The following is a 16095-nucleotide window of genomic DNA, read 5'->3' as shown; positions in this document are numbered from 1 at the left end:
TAATTGTTTGGCGTTTTTTTCCTGTTATTTTCGTCTCCGTTTCTTGCTTCTGCACTTCCCGCATAGCGCCCCCTGGAGGCTGTGAACCCTTAAAAGTCTATAGATTTAGAGCACAGGTGTCCAACTCTATCACATAAGGGACCAAAAACTATTGGAAGTCCATGTCGTTGCCTAAACAAAATGTGTATTTACATAAAAGGCTTCTGACATCGCCTTTTCATTCACTGAGGCTTAATGTGTCTTAATTATCTTTGTGTTTGTTCTCCTTCAACAATCAAACAGTTTACTTTCATTATCAGTTTTACTTTTCATTGTTGACATGCGTAAACACCTCTCCTATTTTATAAACACTTACACTCTGGTATCTTTATTGCTCACATATAATCATGAACATTATTTAACGTTGATCTTCAGCCAGTTTTTCCTCTTTTCTTATACAACTATTTTTGTGAACATTTTTTATTCGTAATCAATATATTGTATATCAAATACATACTAAGATCTAAGATCTGGTCATTCTTGTATGTGCTTACAGGATATTTTGTTTCATATTTTGCTGCAAATATAAGAAAATTAGAAATAAGAAAATTCAAGTCAAAGCTTGTTTGGTGGTGGAAATAAGTTACTACTCCTTCTTAGTTCACTTAAAGCAGAGCCCTTAGAGAAGAGCGCGAGACCAGACACAATTTTATTTTTCCTGGTAAAAATACATCCTGGCCACAGACCTTTTGGACACAGACTGTGAACATACACTATATTAAACCACCCCCTCCACACCCACCCTTATTCTGCTGTTGCCCCGTTTATATTTTCCCTGACTGGGTTGGTATGGAGGTCATGCGGCTGCGCCTCTGCAGTGTGCATCTATCATGGCGGTGCTGCTGTGGGGCACTTTTCTATTTTCCCCAGCTCATGAGCATCAACTGCTGCTCCAACTGTGCACACTCCTGCAGGGCTTACACCATCTGTTCTGAGTTACTTTTCACACAAAAACATGGATAAATTATCTCCTGTAATATTAAAAAGGGTTATTAATGGAACTCATATTTGAGGCTTTAAAGCTTGGAGAAAGAATAAATAAGGAGGGGAACCCTGGGTTTCTCAATTTTCTACCTGCTGTGCGTTTCTGATCTCCATGGGCTGAAGTTGATTAGAGATGTGGGCGTGGAATAATTAATTTCTCCCATTATCGATATCTGAGCTCCTCACACTCCCTCTGTCTCTTGGCTCCCCCACAGTGAGGAAACGCTACCAAGAGAGTACAAAACTCACTCACAAGGATTAGGAAAGAGCTCTTCACTCATGGGCTGCAAGCGTGGGCGTTTTGTTTTTCAACAAGTTGCCTGTTAAACACCTGGAAATTATGAGATCAGCAGTTAAGAAATTAATGACTGCATTTCAAGAGACATATTAATCATGTATTAAAAAAATAGGCTTATAATTCAATCATTCATCTGCGAGGAAAAATAAAAAACACCACAAAGTTAACTCCTGTGTTATCCATGGGTCAAGTTGACCCGGAGGCCTAAAAACAAATGTGTTTGAGTTATCCCTTGTGGTAAAAGGGATCTTCATCAGGTGTTAAATTTTTGCGCTTGATGGAGTCTACTGACAAATACTGAACAAATAGAAACATCTTAAGACGTTTCTATTTGTTCAGGCTTTTCCTTGATTTTCTGGAACTCCTGTTGTGTTATCAGTGTTATCTTGATCTTTAAAGTATATACTTTATTGAATATTGTTTTGATTGTTTAAGCGCTTTGTGACCCTGGTCTGGAAAAGCGCTATACAAATAAAAATTACTTACTTAAATATTTTTAAAGTAAGAAGCTAACTCTATTCTATCATGATCTAGTTTAGACCTGGGCAAAGTGTGGCCCTTTCAACTTTATTTATAAGACCCCTAATGAGATCAGTGTAAAAGTAATCAGACCGATCCTGTAGAAATGTTTCTGACTGCAATTTAATTTTGTATTTATCTTTATTACTCATAGAGCTTTGGATCCTAATACAGTTCGAGTGCTTTATTACATGACTTTTTAATGTTTTAATCTTTTTTTCTTGGTCCTCCAAATAATTTAAGATAAATAAAATACAAATGAATTATAAACCTTTATTTATTCCTTTCATTTTGTTTTTCTGTTTATGTTTTGCATTAGATAATAGCAACAATGTGATTTTCCAGTCATACTTTGACCTCTCACAACAATGATAGGATATAATGTGGCCCCTGAGAGAATGCAACTGCCCACCCCTGTTTTGAAGTAGCTCTTCAATGATTTAATTCAATGACTAAACGTAGAATCTATTTTAATCCATTAGTAAATGCTATCTTTTGGCAACTTGCCTGCATACCTTCCCCTGGGTGGTTTAAGGATAAAGTGTGGGACGCCCCAAAAAATATTTAGAGCCAAAAGGTGCTTAGCTCTCCGTCTGCAGCATTCGTCTTTGTTTTAGTCTTTGGACTATGGCAGTAACAGATGAACCTTCCCCTGCCCTTTTGGTGATGGCATAAATCACATTTGCTACTCGGGCTCTTCGGAATATATTTTATGATTGGTCACAATTTACCGTCGTTTTAGAGACTGCTGCAGCATGTGTGCGCTCGCATTTTAATTGCAGCAAAGCTGCAGATGATTTGTAGCGCCGCTGTCTCCTTGAGTTTTACAGCATCACTACTGAGATTTCTGTCCACAGGCCAGCCAGGAATTATACAGTGTTACTCCAAGATTAGGCAAGATGATTTGACTTCACACAATTTTACTTTATTCATCCCAAAATGGGAAAATCAAGGAATAAAATTGTTTTTGTTTTTTTCTAGTAGATTTTACAATATGCAGTTAAAACAAGGATAAAACAATAATAGTGTGTAACTGTGACACTATAATACAAAAGGAGCTGACATAAAAAAAAAAAAATACTTGAATATAAATGACAAACATTTTAACTGACAAAGGTTGATATATATAAAAATATAAAAAAGAAACTCACAAAAAGCTCTGAAAAGAGAGGTAGTGTAGGAAAGCTGGTAGTTAAGGTTAGATTATTGTGTTATGAAAATGGTCCTTATGTATTGTTTGTTAAATATGGTATGCATTTAAGTTGGACTTTGAATTTATGGGGGTCTTCTGCCTCCCTTACATTATGAAAATATCCCTTACTTAGTAGGTAATATATATAGGTACAGTATATATAGATATAGGTGTATAGTAATGAACTAAATTATATTAAATTCTGGATACTTCCCTTACCTAGAAGGTGATAAATATGGTTAACCTAAAAATTGGACATTTTTTAATTATCATGGGGGTCTTCTGCCTCCTTATTATTATCAAAATGAGCTAAAAATCTGGATATTCCCCTTAATTAGTAGGTGATAAAAGTGTTTTACATTCCATCAAAATTGGACATTTTTTAATTTTAATAGCGGGTTCCTTTGACCACATTTCCGTCCACAATTTTTATTTTTTAAATGTCTTAAAATAAATGTTTATAAAGTCCAGAACACCTTTTAGACAGAGATTCTTTTCGTCATTTTGAGACACACAGACCGACACTTAAATCCACACTTACAATTTCCCCTATTAACTTTAATGCAATGCATGTTTCCCCCCAGAGCAAACCCGGATGGTATCAGCAGATTAAATAGCGGTCCGTTTAAAACGAGTTTAATGTTAAGATTGGTGCTGCTTGTCCACAGACTGCTGTGGTTGTTCACCTAATTGGGTGTTTCTTGGTGCCAGTTTGATGCCAGGTCTCATTAAAAGTGCCAAGTGTGACAAAAAGCAGAAGTAGTACTCAGGTGCTTAATTAAAGACAGTAGAATAAATTCAGTGCCAAGTCACACGCAAAGGGTCTTAAATAAGTGCTGGTAAAATATCTGAGTATGTGGAGGTGATCTTCATATTGTACTGTACATTTTTGTTTAAAATTAATATTTATGAATTGTGTTTGCGTTTGCTCTCAGGTACTTAGTAGCCATTAAACATCTTTAAAACTTAATTATGCAAAATCAAGGTCATCATTCCATTCATCTTTTCTCATCTTTTTTGCAAACATTTTTTTAAAGGCTTATTCAAAAATCTGGTGGATGTGAGATGTATTTAAGCAGGTCAGGTAGTAACGGATAAAAAAGGATTTAGGAGATTAGATTGTTTGAGCAGAGAGTGTAAGTGTGTCTTTGTGTGGCTCACGTCCAGTAATATGATGAGTTCTCTTATCTATTTGAGTGGTCTCAGTAATAGATTCTAAATGAATACTTGATAATTGAGTTAAAATGGGGCTTTACAGTATCCCTTGAAGACACTTTCAATTGTCGAGAAAATGATCCTCCTGCAGAGTGTTTTAATCCTGATTTTTTTTTTTTTTTAATAGAGACGTTAGATGTTAATTTTTTTTCAAATGAAAATATAAATATTAAAATAAATAATTAAAAAATAAAAATCTCTGTATTATTGATTTGATCTGCATTAGTTTTTATAGACAAATACGATTGGAAAAACTTGTTTCTCTTTTATAAGGCTTTTTTAAAGATATATTTTAAAGTTTAAATTCTGGCAATATACCCCCAAAAAGTGATGACCTGGTAAAAGGGAATGTGTCCAGTTATTTGCCTATTGATGACATCACACCATGCAGTTGCCTTTGGGTTTTTTCAAATATCCTCATTGCTTCAGATAAACTGTATCATTCCTTCTGGAGATCTCCTTTGGGAAATAAGGAATAATAAAAATGAAATAAAACTTTGAAAGCATTTTGTACCACACATAAACATTCCCAGATCGGGAGTGCAGTCAAAGTATCCTGGACAGATTTCACCGAGGGTTGAAATCACGTTAAATTATATAAATTTATCGTTGTCAACGAAAATATCTTTGAGGTGCATTGTTCTTACTATTTAGAAGTAGATACCCGCACAACAGCCAATTTAGAACCCGCACAACAGTAAATCAATAGGCATATTCAGACCAGGAGGTGAAACAACAGAAAGCATCTTGGAAAAGGATCAGATGGTTTGTGATCGGAAGATTTATTTTAAAATGTGTCAGGTGTGATCAAAAGTGTCCTCAAAAACTCATTTATTTTTTCCTTAACCCTTGTGTTGAGTCAAGGTAACAAACACATTTGGTTGCAGGCCTCCGGGTCACCTTGACCCAGAGATAACACAAGGGTTAACACAAGTCAGGGGCCAAACTGATTCAATCCTTACCATCTGTAACCAGCCCGTCTTTAAGAGTTAATATGAGTATCATTCCCATGTTTTCATTTTAGGATGATAGATCTAGCATAACTATCTGTATATGTTTTTTTTTGTACGTTTCTTTAAATAATCGCTGACATCAGTGATCTCTTTTTTTTTAGCTTATCTCAAACACTAGCTCCTTCATAGGTCATCATATCGACCTGAACGTTCATCTGAATTTACTCAAATTGGGAGACTCGTGAGACATGAGTTTGACATAGGTGTCCTAAAGAGCCAACATCGATTGAACCACCTATTAAAGTCTTATTATTTAGATTCATTGAAAAAATGTTTTGTTTTAAAGAAAATATGCAACAGGGAGTAACGACCCATTCCCAAATAGATTTCAGATCCAAGAAATAAACCTTTTGTCTATATGTCCTCCTGTGTTGCTGTTGTGGTGTGTATCGGTCTTGTCAGCACTGACGCACAATTTCTCCCGAACTTGTTCTTTACACTAGTTTCCTCATCACTCACTATTTATCCAGCCCGCCACCCTCAAGGAGACAAACAAAAAAAACGGGAGCGCGGCGTACACACGGCACTTCGTAAATCAATGTCCGCGGTGTTTACAACAAAAAACCCAACTCTGATACTTGTCGTATTTATTGTCGTACTTTGTCACTTTGTTTCCTTCTACACTCTGATGTGTTCAATCTTGTGCTTTTCTTTTTATTGCTGAAAAACTTTTTTTTGTGCTTTATCACCGCGTTGGATCTGAGACGGTAAATGACTCCGCTGATTTATCAGACGCCATTATGGGTCGGTGTTGTGAGCACCACTCGGGGCTCCTGTTGCCATCATAATTTGTGTGTGTTCCCTGAGGCTGACCTTCTCCCTCTAATCATTCGCTCATTTCCCTCAGTCTGGATGATAAAAGTGAGCTGATGCTGATTCTTTGGGACGAGCAGAGGCACAGAGAGATGGACTGGTGTGAGGCCGACGACTGCAGGTAAGAATCAAGACTCTTCCCATGTCGTCTATCGACACCAGAAGCTACGTAACAAACCCTAAAACATAAATTGACGACGCTTCATCTTGTCGGAGGAAAGCTAAACATTTCAGTTTGGCGGATAAGTTTGGCAATAAAACAGCATGTGACACAAAAGACCTTCACAGAGTTTTAACTGGATTCAATCAAATTCAAACACCATATAAGCCAGATGCTTCTGCTGGCTCGGTTCTGGGGAAACAAAAACAGTCAGTCTATTATCCAAATGTTAAACAGAGCCCCAACAAACTAATACCAAATCTGGCCGCGCTGCCAAATGATCCCCGCTGCCTGCTTCTGTGGAGAGAGCGGCTTCATTTACACTTTTATTTAGCACATTCACTCACTCTCTTTTATGGCCTTTCCCTGCTGAATCATATCAATAGGCACGTACTTGACATGGAATCGGGGAGTGGGAATTGGTTCAGTGAGTGCCGCAGTTATGCTGTTCCCGACTCGAGTATAAGATCCGCTGCTATTATTATTACTTTTTTAGATGCATATTTCTACCTCTTCTTTGTCCATCTTTTCATGCTTTTTCTTATTCTCTTACACTCATTTCTGAAGAGCGGAAGTCACGTACAGACCCAGCCTCCAGGACCTTTCCATCATTAAAATAATATATATATTTACGGCTTTGATCTTAAACACTTATTTAACTATCAGCAAACTCTGTATTTATATCCAACATTTATAGGCTTTTTTATTCGTTTTCCTAAATGTGCGTAATAAAGAACTTGATTGGCTTTTTTTGCTATCGCTTACCATAGATGGACTTCAAAAACGTGGTTTGTATCAAACCGGTTACATAACAGATACTACGGCCAAATCTATGGTATCAAAATATGTTTGTCAACCTCATACTATGTTTTTACATGTAAAACTGCCCAACAAGATAAATCAACATCTCTAAAACCACCAATAAAAGTTTCCTTATTTAACTTGTGGTTGTATTTTCCTCTTATACAAGTCTGCAGGGTTTGTATCATTAAAAAGAGGAGGCACTATAGTTCATACTTAATACTTGGCATCATCAACAATGGTTTAATTTAATGAACAAACATTTTATCCAACTGAGTTGTGTACTCTGTGCAGGAAATAAGGGAGTTGCTTGTTGAAATCTTCATTGTTTTTTCTCTCCTTTTCGTGCACAACTTGAGGGATCTGGGATCTGAAATTAAATTAATTGGCATGTTTAGTCATTTCTGTGGTTGGCATGAAATTGATTCCCTAATTTGTTTCTCAGAGCAACGTTGGACCAGAATATGTTCGACGACGACAGCTTCTTGTACGAAGATTCTCCTGAACTCTTAAGGTTCCGCACACCTGAGCCTCCCATCAGTCTGCTGACCGACTGGTACCAGAGCCGAGCTCAGGACATGGACTTTTGCTCCAGACAGGTAAAAAAACGTTGAATTTACAAACGTTATACGACTAATTGGTTGACCTGATCTCTGTTATGATACCTGCTTCTAAATAGCAGTTCAAATTGCAGATTAATCTTTTCTTTATAACTGCTTATTTTCCAATTTTCCCGCTGTTTAATGCGTGAATGATTATTCTTTTGGCTCTGTGATAGCTTCGGTGACCTATGAGCACACATGCAGAATAACTGATTATAGCTGAGTCAACCTATAAAGGTCGATGTCTCGACAGCCTGACTTTAAGCACTAAAAAGTTATTCTTGACAATATAATCCAACTTCTTAAGAACAGTTTTGGCCTGGGTCTAAAGCAATCTGAATCTAGTCATTTAAAATAATACATTTGAGTCATGCTTGTTGGATAATGCCATTACTGGTGTTCCACGGTCCGACACTATTGTGTGTTGCTGTTGGCCTACAGATGTGGACACCCTTGTCATCTATTGGAAAAGGCAGAAGTCCTCTTGGATTATATTTTATAAAAATTATTCAGAGAATCAAGGCTTTCCAGATTATTTTTTTTTGCCACCATTTCTGAGGACCTTTTCTGCTGGATGACCGTGGACCTTTAGGGATTGCTGTTGTCAATTGTTGACACAGTGTCAACCATTTTTAGGATAATTTATTGGAATAAAAATATATGTTTTATATTGCTTGAATTCCATTTTAAAATATACATAATTTAAAGACAAATTACAATGAGAATCTGACATGGGCTGTTTAATGTGAAATTCCTTGATGGGGGATTCTACACTTTCTAATCCAAAACTTTGGTAAACCATTAACTTTATGTAAAAATCTACTCTCGCTGCCTAATATATCTTTTAAATAATTAAGCAGAGGGATGTTCTTGTTTGACATTGTGCTACAGAGGGGATATTGCCTTCTTCTGTCAGTCAAGGTTACTTTGATCATCATCAGTCGCAGTCACATGAGTCGTAATCATATTTGCCATATGGACTTCTAATGAGGAGTAACACGAGCCTCTATAATGTGCTCCCCATTGGTTCCCTCAGCATTATAGGACTTGATAGGAGATGGTAAGAAGGGTAATATGGAGTCCTTTTTCTGGCGCTAGTTCTCTCTCACACCTCTGTCTTCTGCCCCTCTTTCCGAAAGGATCAAGGTTGATATGTCTCTTACACTTTTGTGGAAAGACTAAGAAAGCTTTGGCACACATTTATCCTCACTCACCCAGTCCAGGCATTGACCAGAAGACGAGGTTTTTTGAAGCCTTCTTTTTCAAGACAACTGGGGAATCATGCCTTTCATCATTCACAAAATGGGTCTTCGTTAGCCTTTAAGAATTACGAAAAACTTTCCTTGTTACTGTTTTAATGAGACCACGTCTTCCTTTGCTTTATCTTACACTACTTCATGGACCTACTGGGACCACGGCGAACCCTTTAGTCTCCAGACTTTTACCCCCTCACATACACACTTTAAAGATTGAATCATCCAACGCAAAGGTCGGAGGCTTTCGATACAGAAAGAAAAAACAAATCATAGAATTTATGTAAACGTAACCGTCTGTATTTTCATTGGGGAAAAAAGATTTGATTTTCTCTCGAGTAACATTAGCCTGAGACTCTTGAATCATTTTAGGTCAGATTTATTTTTTTAAAAGTGCTTGTAAACTAGCGAAATGGACAATCTTTTTGCAGAGAAACAAGCCCTATTCTGTGATATAGTTATTCAATGCACCTAACTTTTGTTATTTTACTTATATTTTACTGTCATCAAAAGCAGGTCGCTGAAATTACCAATATTAAAATAAATGGTCAAACCCTAATTCAAGCCACCATGTTTTTTTTCCACATTCTCTTAATTATGTTCCCATCTTTCCCTTAAATATTTGTTTTTGCTTGGAGGAATGTTTTATTTTTATTTTTTAAAGATGGAAAAACATCACTTATTGCTGAGCAACAGAAGACCTGAGGCTGAGGTAGAAAAATAACATGATTTTAAAAGGTACCATGGTGTTATAAAAATTGCAATTTGTTTTTATCATCTTGAAATGATGAGACGTACAATATATTGCGATACTAAAGCAAGTTAATTCAAGGTGTGAAACATTTCTCAACGGCGGTCGCCAACAAAGACTGAAGGCTGAGAAAGACGAGATCATTCCAACAAAGTAAACTTTTTGTTTTATCTCAAAAGCACACTTTCAATGTTAAGTAAGGCATAACTTTTGACAAAAACATAACATGTATAATTATATAATAATTACACTTGGGTTTCATAGGCAATTGGTTTACAGGAAATCTATTTCCATAGTCATGAATTCTGTCTTGATTTAAATTTAAGATTATATATAGTTTTTTGTTTCTATGATTTTGTTTTCATTAATGGGCGACTAATGTGTTTATGTACGGTAAGTAAATTAACTAAGTCATTGTGTCTTAAATAGATGTTGGACTTCTCTTGTACTCATCGGTATGTTTCTGTTTGTACAAAACTCTCTTTTAATTTCTTTAATTTACATCAGAAAATGTGTTCAAGCCCCGCTCACTGAAAACGTTCCATTTTTCTGAAGATGAAATCTTGTTTCATCAAAACTAGACCCACTCTGCTGTGATTGGTAAAGCATAAATGTTTGTCACCGCGTGTCATCGATCCAGGAAGTCTTCAACCTCAAGGGACCTGTTGTATAAACAAAGTGATTACAGCTGGCTGGAGGAGGAGCGAAGCCATTATTACGTCATAATGGACTCCACTACACTCTTGTAACCTCTTGTTCGTTCTGATTTCAGACGGGGGGGAACTTTATAATGTAATAACTTCCAAACATCTTGGGGAGGAAGACTTAAAGATAATTTTCTGTTGAGGTCATTTGAACGGGTATAATGTTAACAGGAAACTAAATTATTAAAAATGGAAGAAAAGAAAATGGGGGAGAATCAAATAGTGCCATTTTTAACGCTTTATCTATCATTTTTTTTTCTGGTCTAATTCTGTACTTTATCCAACTCAATCTTCTTTCATTATTTTCTGTATTTTTTTAAATCAGTTAGAGGCGACGAGGGTAAATCCAAGCGACTTTGGTGCCAACACTCGTATAATAAAACCACATTTATAATCGTTAATTAACCTGTATTTAATCTGACTGTTGGCAACCAAATTCTGGGAGAAATCCCTTGCAAGTGAGGCAGTGAACATAAAAGCTTCTCCTTGCTCTCAGATTCTTATCATGAGTATCTATTATTAAAAAATGAATAACTTATTTTAATATTGCATAAGATTTGTGTTAATGTGCGCTGCTGTAAAAGCACTGCGTCAACACATAACTTGGTCACAAGGTTTAGAAAAAAACATCCTCCCTTAACTTAAGGAGGAAAAATATTTCTTTCTTCTAACATATGATTTGTATTCGATCCAATTATCACTTGTTACTGTCATGAAAGTGTCAACTTCACACTTCAACTTTTTTTTTAGTTGTATTAGCATCCTCACTCGACAGAAGACAACTGGTCCTGATGTTTGTCTCTGACGTTCAAGATAGGATGTTGGATTTATAGTTGGAATATGCATCGGAAATCAGCTTTAACTGGAAGTAACAGACCGTAAGAAACACTTTCCGTTGTGCGAAAGTGAAGAAACTATCAAGTAATGGAGGTGGTGATTAAAAGGTGTGAGATTTGAACATGCGATACGGCTCTTGTTAGCCGTGAGTATATCTCTGGAGAGCAGGGAAAAGGGGAGTAATGGGAGGTGAACGGAAGGCGGGGGGATCTTTACTCACCCCGATCAATAGATTTCACTATCTAATTGCAGAAGCTTTGACAGGTTGATTTGGGTCGTTATCGCTCCTGTTTGAAAGTGCATGTGTGTGTTTCAGTGCACTTTTAAGACATGTAATCATGTCTTCCGCATCGAGTGTGTTCAAGATCATGTGATTTTAACCCTCCCTGACACCCCAGAGGGCATTTATTCTCTGGAAGAAGCAGGGAAAGCAATCATCACTTCAGAGCCTGGCAGCTCCGGCGATTGATTGAGGAGCGTCCACAGGTGGCTGGGCATTGATTGGCTGGCAGCCGGCCGGCGTATAGGTGGTCACATATTGATCCGTTGGTCCTCTCCATGAAATTTAATTGATGAGCCTCACTGGAAGTGCAAGTCATTTGGTTTCTGTTGTCTAAAGACTAACGATGGGATACAAGTCGTGGTCGTAGTAAATTGTTATTTTTGCTCCTTTTTTTCTCCTGCTGTGATGTTTATCATCACAAGCTGAATCACAACAAGGCCTCAGTGATGACAACAGACACAACAGTGAGATTGCTTGCAGAGCTTTGGGACAGTATTGCATCAGAAACTCATCGTTTCTTATATTGTCCACAGCAGTTTGCTTAATTAGACAACGTTCAGTCAGCAGCTGCATTGTATTATCTAATTTCATCAGACATCAACATCTATTTTGTGTTTTTTCCTGGTGGGCAAGTTGTTTTTTAAATCGCACTTTCATCATCAGAGCGTTGCTTTTAAGTATCCGTCCCATGCAGGCTGTTTGTCTGCAGTACATTTGGCAATTTGAGTCATCATTAAAAAAGTTATAATTCTAACCGTTTTGACTGAAATCAAGATGAAAAAGATATGAACAAGGGGATTCGTCTGGCCTGAATTTTCCTTTTGGAATGAAGTAATATAACATATTTTCAAGACTAAAAACCAGTAAAGTGCTCATTTTTCAAACATCTTGACTATAAGCTGGATTCTCAGACATAGACTTGAAACACCTGGGGGCCAAATTTAGACACCAAAGTCATAGTATGTGTCCCTACAGACTGCTGAGTCAAAAGTAGATTAATGTTCATGTTGATATCCTGGAAATCTAGGAAAATAAATTTGATTAGAACTGGATACTACCTGTTAGAAGACAGTTTGGTAAAATATAAAATAAATTCTGGCTCGACCTAGAGTGCTAAAAGATTGCTTTTGCTAAAACTTTAAAATACTTCTGGAATAATTCTAACAATCACTCTATTTAAACACATGCTGTTAAATTTGAAAAAAAAATGTTCCAACCTGTAGCAAATCCTACCGTCTTAACAGATTGTTGGCTCATCACTTTGCACAGGTCTCTTTGTATAACTCACAGGCATCCTCTGCTTTTCTGTCAACTTTTCAACACTGAAAGTGTACAGAATTCTTCTAAATCCTTTCAAATATTTACCTAACAAGCTGTTGTTGGGTTTCCCCAACTATATATAACAAAGTAGGTGACACGTTGGTCTACTTGACAGAAAATGGCAACCAAGCAGCCATTTTTTGTCATGTAAATGAAGTTTTGTTTGGGATCACAATGAGCGCAGAGAAAGAGGAGTCAGCCTAATGTGTACTCAAAAAAGGCTCCCACCATCTGTTACTAAAACTGGGACAAGAAAACCATACCCTGGCACTTCTTTATTCAAACTGAGTTTGTTTTTACTGTCAAAACTTCGAAAACTGAATGTTCTGTTCTGGTCAAAGAAGAAAATGCGTACCTAAGAATGTGCAGGCATGAGGAAATTGGCAGAGTGGTTTGCTTTTTCATATAATTGTTTTGTATTGCTGCGTTTTTAGAAAAGGATAAAGTGACAGTGGATGTTTCAGAAACTTTTCCAGTTTTTCTTTTTAAAAAACATCCATGTGAGGCATTAGCCTCATTTTTGGCATTACTCTTCAGACGTAAGTGGATGTTTAATGCTTTTATTTGAATGTTTTTTTTGGCCTGTTGTGGATTTGGCAGTGGTTACACTCATATGTTTGATGTTGCTCATCATTTATTAAATGTATTTAAACAAGTGCTGATTACAGAATATGGCTCTGGATTATTTTTACCCCTGCTGTGACACCATGTTTTGCGACGACGGCAGAAAAAGAAAATTCCACTTCAGGGTCTCCATCGAGGTACACCTCGAGAGACCTTTTCTTCTCTCACTGATCCAGACCCAACAAAAACTAGTTAGAAAAGGGCATAAGCTCTGAGCTACCCCACCAGGCTCAGGACGTTTTTCTTCAGCATCTCAATGAAGGAATTTTATCTTCTATGCAGTTCTATGAATATATTTGGTTCCTTTAACAAACTCCCTATTAGAGTTCGGTAAATCAATAACAAAGTATATCAGAGGGCCGAGCATGTATGACGTAGTGTGTTTATTATTTAAATATAAAACAAAAAGTGGTACACTAGATTTTCTGTTATTTCTGTATAGTGGATGTGGATATAGTAAATGAGATTTTATCTCAAAGCATCTTCATTAGGTGGGGCTTAAGCACATTTTCTAATGTAAACATTTTGGATCCAAGAACAATTTAAGAGACACTCAATTAGTTTCCCTTTAATATCTGGTGTTCGGGTAATAAAACATAATTGGCTTTGTTCCATATGTTTTTGATTTTACAATGAAATGAAAAAGATGAGTATTTTTCAAACCCAATGTATGATGATGGTTAATCTAATGACAAAACAATCTTCATGTTGCAGGTGGACTGTGCCCTGTCTCTGGTGCGACTCGGGAAAGAGCGGGAGATCCCAGGATTGGAGCTGCTGTGTGATGACTTGGTCACCATGGAAACACTAGTATACGAGGCGTCATGTGAATTAAGTCTGACCCTGAAAGATTTGCAGCAGCTCAGGAACATCGATAAACTCCGCCTGCTAATGAAGAATGTAAGTGGCTTCATATCAACAAATTAAATCAGTCAAATCAAATCAATGTATAATGTATCTATTCTAGTAGCACTTTTATATGAATACATTTTCAATACTAAGTGCTTCGCAAAATAAATTGAGCGGATGGAATATAAATGGATGGATGAATGGACAGATAGATGGAAGAAGGGATGGTTAGAGTGACATTAAGATGAATGAGTAGACGGATGGACAGAGTGACTTGTAGATGAATAGATAGACTGTTGGAGGGGTAGAAAGAGGGGCAGACAGGCGGGTAAGTAGATGGATGGTTGGAGGGGTAGACAGAGGGACAGGTGGACAGGTAGGTGGATAAATGGATGGTTGGAGGGGTAGATGACTAGATAGATAGTGGGAGGGGTAGATAAAGGGGGCATCCGCCTGTTAGGTGGATAAATGGATGGTTGGAGGGGTAAATGAATAGATAGACGGTTGGACGGGTAGATGGAGGGGCACCCGCCTGATAGATGGATGGTTGGTGGGGTAGACCGAGGGACAGGTGGACAGGTAGGTGGATAGATGGATGGTTGGAGGGGTAGATGACTAGATAGACGGTTGGAGGGGTAGATAAAGGGGCATCCGCCTGTTAGGTGGATAGATGGATGGTTGGAGGGGTAGATAGAGGGGCAGACGGGTGGTTAGGTGGATAAATGGATGGTTGGAGGGGTAGATGGAGGGACAGACGGGTGGTTACGTGGATAAATGGATGGTTGGAGGGCTAGATGGAGGGACAGACGGGTGGTTACGTGGATAAATGGATGGTTGGAGGGGTAGATGGAGGGACAGACGGGTGGTTACGTGGATAAATGGATGGTTGTAGGGCTAGATGGAGGGGCAGACGGGTAGTTAGGTGGATAAATTGATTGTTTGGAGGGGTAGATGGAGGGGCAGACGGGTGGTTAGGTGGATAAATAGATGGTTGGAGGGCTAGATGGAGGGGCAGACGGGTGGTTAGGTGGATAAATTGATTGTTTGGAGGGGTAGATGGAGGGGCAGACGGGTGGTTAGGTGGATAAATGGATGGTTGGAGGGGTAGATAGAGGGACAGACGGACGTGGAGGTGGAGGGGTAGATAACTAGATAGACGGATGGAGGGGTAGATAAAGGGGCATCCGCCTGTTAGGTTAATAGATGAATAGAAGAAAATTATTAAAACAAACTTAAACAAATAATATAGTAACTTAGCCGAAAAATAAATGTTTTGACTTGGAGTGAATCAAAATAAAATGCATAATATTTGTATGAAATATTCTATGCATTGTATGATAAATGCATTATGTAATAATGGACACAAAAACAAAGTGCAGCCATTTCTAGCTGGTGTTGACGATGCTGCTATCTTAATCTCCCAGTCACTATTTTCTTCCTCTTATTCGTAGACTTGGAACAAAGACTGTTGCCTGTAAGATAACTTAGCAAAAAAACTTAAATTCGAGAAAAGTATCGTGTCACATAAACCAGTTTGAAGTTTCTCTCGTCCTTAGTTTTCTCGCGACTCTTAAATTGTTCTCGGAATGTTAAATGAAACAAGACAGACGTTGCTGTTCTCAAGATGAGACGGCAAATGTACTTTGAGTCACGCTAAAAAACTCTTGAGCTGTAGCTTGGGAGCTTTTAAAGCGTGTCTGCTTCATGTAAAGTCATTTTTTTAAGTCCCCGAGGAGAACATGATACAGGCTGTCCTCGTTCGCTGGAGCTAATCAGCGCGAGCTCCAGCCGATGACGAGTGCTGCCAGTAAGCCGGTCCACGCAGGCAGCCAGCCAGT

General features: G+C 37.7%; 1 protein-coding gene across 1 annotated transcript in view; it reads left to right on the top strand.

Moving 5' to 3' along the window:
- Positions 1 to 16095, top strand: part of nbas (NBAS subunit of NRZ tethering complex) — a 212561-nt gene that overhangs the window by 53297 nt on the left and 143169 nt on the right. The window contains exons 22-24 of the mRNA XM_087812214.1: positions 6108 to 6194; positions 7480 to 7633; positions 14123 to 14308. Coding sequence (XP_087668340.1) covers positions 6108 to 6194; positions 7480 to 7633; positions 14123 to 14308 — 427 coding nt within the window. The remainder of the gene's footprint in view (positions 1 to 6107; positions 6195 to 7479; positions 7634 to 14122; positions 14309 to 16095) is intronic.

The sequence above is a fragment of the Callionymus lyra genome, chromosome 17, assembly GCF_982586985.1.
Source record: "Callionymus lyra chromosome 17, fCalLyr1.hap1.1, whole genome shotgun sequence".
Classification (NCBI taxonomy): Eukaryota; Metazoa; Chordata; class Actinopteri; order Syngnathiformes; family Callionymidae; genus Callionymus; species Callionymus lyra.
This window is presented reverse-complemented; position numbering and strand designations above follow the sequence as displayed.